Source organism: Carlito syrichta, unplaced genomic scaffold (genome assembly GCF_000164805.1).
Source record: "Carlito syrichta isolate Samal-C Ts95f unplaced genomic scaffold, Tarsius_syrichta-2.0.1 Scaffold305684, whole genome shotgun sequence".
Lineage (NCBI taxonomy): Eukaryota > Metazoa > Chordata > Mammalia > Primates > Tarsiidae > Carlito > Carlito syrichta.
Window position 1 is genome coordinate 198623 of NW_007249780.1, and position 10612 is coordinate 209234.

At 43.7% G+C, this 10612-nt stretch overlaps 1 protein-coding gene across 3 annotated transcripts in view; it reads left to right on the forward strand.

Moving 5' to 3' along the window:
- TMBIM6 (transmembrane BAX inhibitor motif containing 6) overlaps positions 1–9798 on the forward strand; it is a 28162-nt gene extending 18364 nt beyond the window's left edge. For all 3 annotated transcript variants that reach the window (XM_008062264.1, XM_021714597.1, XM_021714599.1), the window contains 7 exons: positions 1490–1610; positions 4066–4114; positions 4223–4320; positions 4516–4595; positions 5055–5155; positions 6651–6726; positions 7819–9798. In XM_008062264.1, the coding sequence (XP_008060455.1) occupies positions 1490–1610; positions 4066–4114; positions 4223–4320; positions 4516–4595; positions 5055–5155; positions 6651–6726; positions 7819–7842 (549 nt within the window). In that variant the 3' untranslated portion in view covers positions 7843–9798. The remainder of the gene's footprint in view (positions 1–1489; positions 1611–4065; positions 4115–4222; positions 4321–4515; positions 4596–5054; positions 5156–6650; positions 6727–7818) is intronic.
- The last annotated feature ends 814 nt before the right edge of the window (positions 9799–10612 follow it).

The window sequence follows — 10612 nt, forward strand, 5'->3', positions numbered from 1 at the left end:
CTGGGAGCGGCCACTGCACTTCAGTCTGGGTGACAGAGTGAGACTCTAACTCAAAAAAAAAAAAATAAAATAAAATAATAAAAAACAAAACAAAGCAAAATGTCTTTTTCTTTTTTCTTTTCTTTTTTTGAATTGCAGTCTCACTCTGTTGCCCAGACTGGAGTGCAGTGCCCACTCCCAGCCACTGCAGCCTCCACCTGCTGGGCTCCGGCAATTCTTCCCCCTCAGTCTTCCAAGTAGCTGGAACTACAGGTGTGCGCTAACCACGCCCAGCTAATTTTTTGATTTACTGTAGAGGTGAGATCTTGCCAAGTTGCCCAGGCGGGTCTCGAACCCGCAGGCTCAGGCAATCCACTCACCTCAGCCTCCCAAAGGCGCGGGATTATAGGCTGAGCCACCGAGCCTGGCTGGAAAATATTTTTTAAAAATACATCCATGACCCGGCTCAGTAGCTCAGCCTGTAATCCCAGCACTTTGAGTGGTGGAGGCGAGTGGATTACCTGAGCCCATGGGTTTGACACCCACCCAGGCAACTTGGCAAGACCTCCTCTCTACAATAAATCAAAAATTAGCCAGGCATGGTAGTGCACGCCTGTAGTTCCAGCTACTTGGAAGATGGAAAGACCGCCAGAGCCTAGCAGGTCAAGGCTGCGGTGTCTGGGAGTGTACCACTGCACTCTAGCCTGGGCCACAGAGTGAGACTCCAACTCAAAAAAAAAAAAAACCAGCCGGGCTCGATGGCTCAACTTGTAATCTCGCGCTTTGGGAGGCCAAGGTGAGTGGATTTCCTGAGCCCGTGGGTTCGAGACCCACCTGGGCAACTTGGCGAGACCTTGTTTCTACAATAAATCAAAAAAATTAGCCGGGCGTGGTAGCGCGGGCCTGTAGTTCCAGCTACTTGGAAGGCTGAGGCGGAAGGATCGCTGGAGCCCAGCATGTCGAGGCTGCGGTGGCTGGGAGCGGCCACTGCACTCCAGTCTGGGTGACTGAGTGAGACGCCAACTCAAAAAAAAAACAAAACCTCCGTAATCTCATCACCCAGAAATGACTACTTTTGGCATTTTGGTACTTTTCACTCTTTTTTTTTTTTATCTGTATATGAATATGTATATATCTTGGTGGTTTTTTGTTTGTTTTTGTTTTTAGTGCTCTCAAAAAGGGGTCATTTCTACTTGTTTTAGAGGTGGCATGTGCTTCAAAGTACTTATTACTTTGACTCATCTATATTCTGTTTCTTGGGCAAGACTTATCATAGTTTGACTTGGGTAGTTGTATGCAGTTGAGGGACTACCCAAGTATCCCAGCATCCACCATGGTCCTAACTTTGTGTTTAAAGTCTTCTGGTTTTTCTTCTCAGCCCCATCCCTACCTCCAGTTTAGAAGCAAATATTAGGAAGTTTAGATGAGTATTTGAACCTAATAGAGGTCATCGCCTGTAAAATAAATGTGAAGCTTTCAAATGCCTAATGATTGACCCTGGATCTGACAGGCTGGGTTGCTCTCTGCCTTGGGCTCCCTGGGCTTGATGATTTGGCTGATGGCAACACCTCATAACCATGAAACGGAGCAGAAAAGACTGGGACTTCTTGCTGGATTTGCTTTCCTTACAGGTGTGTTTCCTTACAGGTATTGGTCTAATTTTGGGAGGGAAGGGAGAGAGCTATATATCTAGTATCTCTTTAGACTAAATTGTGAGATTTGTATTTATAGTCAGCCCTTTGAATAAGCAGGTTATGTACCGTAGATTCAATCAGCCACAGGTCAAAAAATATTTGGGGAAGACAAATAAAAAAATAACAATATAATGATAAAAAATAGTAGAAATTTAAAAAAACAATATAACCACAGTTTACATCACATTTACCTTGTATTAGGTATTATAAGTAATCTAGAAGTGATTTAAAGTATACAGGAGGATTTGTGTAGGTTATATGCAAATACTGAGCCATTTTATGTAAAGGATTTGAGCATCTGTGGATTTTGATATTTGTTGTGGGTCCATTTCCCCAAGGATACCAAAGGACATCTATATTCTCATTTACCCTAATTGGCATACTTTCTTCTCTGCCTGTTCTAATTGTACAATTCCTTCAGAATACTACTCTTTGTGGTCTTCCCTGAGGTATCTCACTCTGCTGTAATTTTCTCCCTTCTGGTTTCTTTTAATAGTTTCCTCTTATCTGTGTTTCACATTCTTTGGTTTCAGTTACTTGAGATACAGTGCAGTAAGATATTACAGTTGTTATATTTTATTATTAGTTATTGTTTATCTCTTTGCCTAATTTATGAATTAAACTTTATCATAGGTGTGTATGTATAGGAAAAAAAACAAAAGTATATCTGAGGTTCTGGGTGTCCACAGAGGGTCTTGGAACATATCCCTTTGATATTGGGGAACTACTATATTTGAGTGTGTTTTTGCCTTGTATTGCTTTCTTATTTTGTATAGTCTTTGTGACTAGCAACTGTGACTTCTATTTTGTGTCCCAAAATAGGCATTGTATGTTTGAATGAATGAGGCTCAAGAGCTTAGGTAACTTGTTAACAGTAGACATGGTATTAAACTAGGCCTGGGAATCTGACTTAGTTGGACCCATACTTGTAACTCTCATAGGAGCTTCTGTTCTGAGTCTTGTAAACAGTTAATTAAAACCATGCATTGAAATCCACCATATAGAATACTTTGCTGATTCTCAAGAAAATAATTCAAAGCCGGGCTTGGTGGCTTAGCCGGTAATCCCGCGCTTTGGGAGGCTGAGGTGAGTGGATTGCCTGAACCCGCAGGTTCGAGACCCGCCTGGGCAACTTGGTGAGACCTCATCTCTACAATAAATCAAAAAATTAGCCGGGCGTGGTAGTGCGCGCCTATAGTTCCAGCTACTTGGAAGGCTGAGGCAGAAGGATCGCTGGAGCCCAGCAGGTCGAGGGTGTGGTGGCCGGGAGCGGCCACTGCACTCTACTCTGGGTGACAGAGTGAGACTCCAACTCAAAAAAGAAAAGAAAAGAAAATAATTCAAAACACAATTCTTCTAGAATTGTCATTAAAGGAAGCCATACTCAAGCTACATAATAAAAATATTTGCAAAGCATCATTTGAGTTAGTACAGCTTGTTCTGAATGGCAATCTAATCTACTCAATGTTGGAGAAATTTTAGAAAGGAAGGGATTTAGGGATTAAGACTTTTGGATCAAGGCAAGCTAGTTTTTGAAGGCATTTAAGGGGTAGAATTATCAGAAGGAGAAAGGAAAGTAACCAGAGAGAGAGAAATGCTGGAGGAGCCAGAACAAGTTGCACTCCTGTTGGCAGGTGAACATCTGCAGAACCTGTCTGGCTTTTCTTTGCTACAGTGGGAGTCAGTCCTGCATGACTGCAAGGTTGCTGGTCACAAAGCATTGCTTTATTCTTTATCCTTTTTTTCTGTTTTAATTTCTGTTCTGGCCTGCTTTGCAGTCTCATATCACTTTAGCTCAGGAGTGTTTGGCATGGCTGCTTCGTTGTTTTCTAATTTATGTTCAGTGTCGGGGGGTAGTCCCATGATTTTCAGCTAAGAGGACAGTTTTGCAGCTAGGTCTATAAATAAATACGTCAAGTATACATTCTCTTGAGAAGATTGAGGAGAAGAGAGAATTAATTACTTTCGTCCAGATGTTTTTTTTTTTAGGAGCATGAGCATTCCTGTGCTGTTAGTGATCAGTGTTTAGATAGAGGACCTCTTCAAGATTTGATGATAATATTGTATTGGGGGCTGGACTTGGTGGCTCAGCCTGTAATCCCAGCACTTTGGGAGGCCGAGGCGAGTGGATTCCCTGATTCCAGGGGTTCAAGTGCAGCCCGGGCAACTTGGCGAGACCTTGTCTCTACAATAAATAAAAAATTAACTGGGCGTAACTACATGCCTGTACTTCCGGCTACTTGGAAGGCTGAGACGGAAGGATCGCCAGTGCCCAGCAGGTCAACACTGGGGTGGCCATGAGTGTGCTACTGCACTCCTGCCTGGGTGACAGAGTAAGACTCTAACTCAAAAATATATATATATATTGTATTGGGATTTTTTTGTTTTCTAGGAGTTGGCCTGGGTCCTGCCCTGGAGTTGTGCATTGCCATCAACCCCAGGTAACTGTTTTATTAGTGTCTTTTATATCTCTTTGCCTTTATGAATACACCTTCTAAATATTGGCTATTTGCCTGTAGTCTCAACCTAGTGGTCTTTTTCTTGAACAGCATCCTTCCCACTGCCTTCATGGGCACAGCAATGATCTTCACCTGCTTCACCCTGAGTGCGCTCTATGCCCGGCGCCGTAGCTACCTGTTTCTGGGAGGTAAGTGTTGACTGGGAGTGAGGCTCTGCTTTGGCCAGAATTCTCACGAGGATTCTCTCCCCACCCCCAGCTCTCTTGTGACTATTGGGTTGACATAAAGAGTCTTCATTTTGGGGAAAGGAATGAACGGTCTTAATGGGATTGTTTTCCTTCACTTTGGCTTCTCTCAGAATAACTTTTTGCCTTGTCTTATAGGTATCTTGATGTCAGCCATGAGCCTGATGCTCCTGTCTTCCTTGGGGAACCTTTTCTTTGGATCCATTTGGCTTTTCCAGGTAACACTTTGCATAGAATGTTCCAGCAGCCATTTGCCTCATAATTTTTTTTTCATGCTTCTTTATGCCCTTCTTTGGACAGTGCTCTCCAAGCCTTCCCACTTAACTTTCATAGGGTGGGGCCTTCTCTCACAGGTGAAAATACAGGCTAAACATAGTTGTCTCATAGCTGACATTGCTAAGAAAAGATGGTTTGCTCAGTCAGTTCTTAAGGCCAGTCCCGCAGTGGCTAATTGTTATAATGGTTGAAACTCTTCCTGTGACCTGAAAAATGAATGTATAATTATATCTAGGGAAATAATATGGTTTTCATAGTTTGCAGTTCCTATAAATGTTAATGTCTATAGGGTTAGCATTTGATATACTTTCAAGTGGACAACAGCCAGAAAGTATGACTGGTTTTTTTTTTCTCTACAATTTCTACTGTATGGTAACTTCATCTCATTCTTTTCTTGTTAGGCAAACCTGTATTTGGGGCTGGTGGTCATGTGTGGCTTTGTCCTTTTTGATACTCAACTCATTATTGAAAAGGCTGAAAACGGAGATAAGGATTATATCTGGTGAGTGTGAGAACTGGTCTTTAGAGCATGAAGGGTGAGGCATCCATTCCATTCCATGACTGAACTTAGGTTGGCATTGGTGAACACACGTGGTCGAGCTTTGGAAGTATACATGAGTGAAAACTCATGGTCTTGGAACTGTGCACCATAGTCTCCTTCAATTCCTGAACGAACTCAGGTTTTTAAAAATTGGAGGACTGGTCTCAGTGGCTCACACCTGTAATCCCACACTTTGGGAGGTCAAGGCAGGACGATTGCTTGAGGCCAGGAGTTTGAGACCAACCTAGTCAATGTAGTGTAGTGAGACCTTGTCTCTAAAAATAAAATAAAATAAAATAAAATAATACAGGCATAGTGGCACATTCCTGTATTCCCAGCTACTTGGGAGGTTAAGATGGAAAGATTGCCTGAACCCAGGATATCATGACTGAGGTGAGCTCTGAGCAACAGAATTGAGACTCCAACTCTAAGAAAATGAATGGAAGAAAGAAGGTAGGGAGGAAAGAAGGAAGGAAAAGATTGGACTAATATATTTATGCATTCATTTTTTTTTTTTTTTTTTTGAGTTGGAGTCTCACTCTGTCGCCCAGACTGGAGTGCAGTGGCCGCTTCCGGCCACCGCAGCCTCGACTTGCTGGGCTCCGGCAATCCTTCCGCCTCAGCCTTCCCAGTAGCCGGAATTACAGGCATGCGCTACCAAGCCCGGCTAATTTTTTTCATTTATTGTAGAGATGGGGTCTCGCTGCCCAGGTGGGTCTTGAACCCGCGGGCTCAGGCAATCCACTCACCTCAGCCTCCCAAAGGCTGCATTCATAATTTTAATAGTTACTACTTACAGGCAGAGGAGAGAGAAAGGGACCTTTTTCTTTTCCTTTTTATATTTCTATATTCTTTAAACCTTAAACAGTGAGAAAATATACATTTTTATTTTTATTTTATTCTCTTTTTGATTAGGAGTCTCACTGTCACTCAGGCTGGAGTGCAGTGGCATGCTCACAGCCACTGCAGCCACGGCTTGCTGGGCTCAGGCAATCCTGCAACCTCAGCCTTCCAAGTAGCTGGAACCTACTGGCGTGCACCACTATGCCTTGCTGATTTTTTGATTTATTGTAAGACGAGGTCTTACCATGTTGTCCAGGCTGGTCTTGAGCCCATGGGCTCAGGTAATACTCTCACCTCTACCTCCCAAAGTGCTGGGATTACAGGCATGAACCACCATGCCTGGCAAGATATACATTTTTAAAAATGTAGTCCTTTCAAAGGCTCATAACTATTTAGTGGTAGATCAGGATTTAGACTTGGCCTCTGCAGCGTACAAAGCCCACTCTCTTTTGTCTATGCTACATGACTTCAGTGAGTTGAAAAGGATCTCAGACACCAGAGTTTTACTTCCTTAGCTGTGGGTGGAGTGTGGAAACCAGGGTTGGGGTTTATCTTTGTGGGCTTGGGGAGAAAAGAAAGAAGTACAGATCCTAACCCGATTTTTGCCTTGCAGGCACTGTGTTGACCTCTTCTTAGATTTCATTACCCTCTTCAGAAAACTCATGATGATCCTGGCTATGAATGAGAAGGTCAGTTAACCTACAGCCGAAGATGAGAGGATGGCTCTTGAGCTTGGCATCTGTCTATACTTCAGATCTGCAAACTTGCTTGCATGCTGTATAGGTCCAGGGTAACTATAAGGCAGGCCACTCACTAAGAGGTAAACCAGAAGTCTCAAGTTGCTGGAGAAAAAGGAACAAGTAAAAACAAGTTTTATTCTTTTTTTAAACTAAACCCTAAGATTAGTATCAAAGAGAAAAGAGCTTCACTGCCAGTAGGACACATCCTACTATATGAAGAATTTAAAGGCTGTAAAGTTGTGACTCAGGAGAGGATACTATAGAGGTCATTGTATCATATTGGCAGCCAATTTTTGTAAATTTCAGAAGTAGGCTAATTTTCTTCATTTGTTAGTCTTATTATTTTTCCAAGGAAGCATTCTGTGTAGGGTTAATGAATATCAAACATAGCCTAATCCACCGGTAGGGAGAACAAATGAAACCTTGAGCTTTTCTTCATTAGACTTTATTGAGGAACAAGAGACAGTGCAGTGGTAGTGGAGCAGATGACCAGATGGGATTGCTGGTTCTCTGTCTGGGCTGAGCACCAAGCGGGTGCCCCAGTTTCTCATTAAGCAACTCAGCTTGTATTCCTTTAACACACTGGGCTTCCACCTAAGACTGAAGAATTCCACCAGACTGAATTACTTCTGAATGTCAGTTTATACTGAGGACTCAAGCTCACCCTCTAGGGTGGAGCACATGTCATGCTGAATGGAAAATTGGTCTTGTCTTCTCACTTTTAGGATAGAGTGCCTGTTGCCAGCCGTCACTGGTTGGGATTTGCACTTGGTGATTGTGTGTAGCCAAGAGTGGTCAGCCAGCCTACCCAGGTACTCCTGAGGTGGGGACAGTTGTTAACCTTTATTTTCACCAAGTCTGTCAGCAACTTTGACCACTAGAAGATGGTCAAGATTCGGTTTTCAGGTAGTTAAGGCAGTGTTTCTCATTCCTTTTTATTGTCTGGATCCCTTCCAGTCTCTAACAAAGGTTCACTCAGGAGTTTTAGCTTCAGTGTCAGACCCCAGAAACTAAGTGGGTGATTGTTTTCTCTACTTCTAGGACAAGAAGAAAGAGAAGAAATGAAATGACCGCCTAGCCTTTCCCAATGTGGCTTCCTTTCCCTCTACCCCTCGTTTCCTCTCTGCACACACAACAGGTGGCGTGTTCTGTGATAATGAAAAGCATCAGAAAAGCTTTTGTACTTTGTGGTGTTCTCTGTTTTGAATTTTTTGATCAAAAAACTGATTAGCAGAATATAGTTTGGAGTTTGGCTTCGTCCTGGGGTTCTCCTTGCTCCCTTTGCTGTCAACCCCACCCATAGCTCTTCCTCTGCTCAGGCAGCTGGTCCTTGTGACGAGGTGTAGGACCAGCAGAGTTCGCTAACTCCAGGAATCTGCTTTCCCACCATGCTTCACCAAGTGGACTTGAACTGTTCCGTAGAGCCACCTCAGCCTGCCTTTCCTCAGCATTGTTTGGTGTATGCACTGTCCTGCAGTGATTTCCATTGCAAAGAAGTTCACTGATCCTCCTGTTAACTCGGGCTCAGTAGAACCGAGCTGTCAGCCCCTACAAAGAAAATGAAGAGCCTCTTCTGGTGGATGCTTTGCTTCCTCAGAGCTGCTCAGGCTGCTCTGGCCAACACACCTTTCTACCTTGGCTTCCCAAGGAGATGTGGATTTGTGTGTTCCCTTTCCACCCCTTGCCCTGACCCTCGGGGAATCTGCCTGCTTTCTCCATGGGTAGGAGGATTTCAGCATAAAGGGAAGGCGAATTTTTTTCGGGCATTCATGAAAAGGCTGATTATGTATGAAAAGGTATAGAATAGGGTTCCCAGACTTCCTGTTTTTTAATTGGTTATCACTTTACTGAGACCTCCGCCATGTGACTAAGATTAAGTGTCCCTAGAGGGGAAGGATAGGGAAGGAAAGTGGTTGAGCCTCTGAAGCTAATCATAACCAATCCTTCCAGACAAACCTAGATAAGGACCTGATTGAGGCAGTAGGGGGCAGAATCTCCTCTACCAGCTGAGTGGTTCTCCCTACTCAGATCAACAGAGCTGGGCTGCAATAACTTGGGGGGTGCGTTATTAACTGTCCTTCAGTGCATCTTTAGCCCTACCTAATCACTATAGGTAGTATCAGACCAGAGATTCGGGGCAGTAGATAAGTGTTCATTTACTCCTGTACTTTATAGTGTTTGGTCCTTTCACCAATTTCTAGAAATTTTTAGTCTTTTAGCTGGGAGCCAGGTGACCAAACCAGCAAGAGATTTGTGGCTTCAAGTGTGGGTGGGCAGCCCTAATGGGGATCTCCAGCTCCTTCCCTGTGGGCTCCCACTGCCAGCTGGCATGGCAAGACAGTGTCGAGCTGACTGTGGCTCTGCACATCTGGCACGTCTTCGGTGAGGAGACTGAACCACTGAAAAAGCTCATTACCAGCAGGACATCACTTGTGGCTCTCCCATTCACAGCCAGTCCATGATTGGCATGGTGGCTACAGGTTCTTGGTTTGCCATGTCACCATGCCATCCCATGAAACTGTTGGTTTCCAGGCTATGTGTATTCCTGGAGTGGCATGCCACCCAGAATGGCTCACTTCCACTGAGAATGATGCCCTCATTTACCTGCTGCCTCCAGTCTCTGGCTTGAGAACTTTCTAAAGGGACTTCCTTCTAATTAACCCTCGTTAGTTATGCTCAATACATTTGATGATTTTCTGCCAGGCCTGAGAATTTGAGTTACATCATTTGAAGCCAAACTCCACTTCTTGTGCTTTTTTGCTTGGGATAAAGGAGTTTTTCTTTAGAAACAGTGCCAAGAATGACAAGATATTAAAAAAAAAACTAATTTTAAAGAAAATGCTTAACAGATTTTTTTAATACAGTTATCACTGTAATTACCACTTTCTTTTCTAGTTTGATTTTCAGCTCAGGCTGCATTCTCTAACTCATACTGTGAAGACAAAGGTGTTTTCGATTCAGAAATATATAAAATCTACATAGTCTTAATTTGTAAAAAATAAAGAAAATTCCTTAACCTTTCCTGGTGTTTGTGTATATTCAAAGACATGGCTGGTCATTGGGCTTGGGGCACTGTCTGTCTGACTTGCTAGTGGGGGCTGGGTGGGACAGGATTAAGATTCTGCCCTAGGTATAAACAGAGACAAGGCCTCCTACTGTGTACCCCAGCATGCCACAAATGTGGTAGCAGTGTGTGCAGTTGGTTCATGTGTGCAGCCAAGCTTTGGAATTTGAGAGCGCATAATGGGAAAGGGGCAGGTTATGTCCACTCGTTCTGCAGTATTTTTGTTCATCCACTACGGGCAGGCTTTGCGTTAGGTGCATCTGTGAATATAAAAATCCTTGTCCTCACAGTTCAGGCGTGACTATAAACCAGAGTTTGCATCACAATCAGGTTACTCAGTTTTGGTATGTATGCCCTCTGGTTGCCATGTTCATGGTAGATACAGACCTTCCTGGTAGAATTTGACCTTTATTCGGACTGGCTCATCCAGGTTACTTCCAGTTGACTTGTTTGGACTCCACTTGTGCCCATGTCAGCTAAGGATACTCATTTCCCCCCAACTTGGAAAGTATTCCTCAAGCATCTTTTCTTACCCTTTTCTCTCCCTGAATTTGAGAAAAGGCTACTCTTTTAAAGACTCTATTTTTTTTAGCCGGGCTCGGTGGCTCAGCCTGTAAACCCGCACCTTTGGGAGGCTGAGGTGAGTGAATTGCCTGAGCCCGCGGATTCGAGACCCGCCTGGGCAGCGAGACCTCATCTCTACAATAAATTAAAAAATCAGCCGGGCGTGGTAGCGTGTGCCTATAATTCCGGCTACTTGGAAGGCTGAGG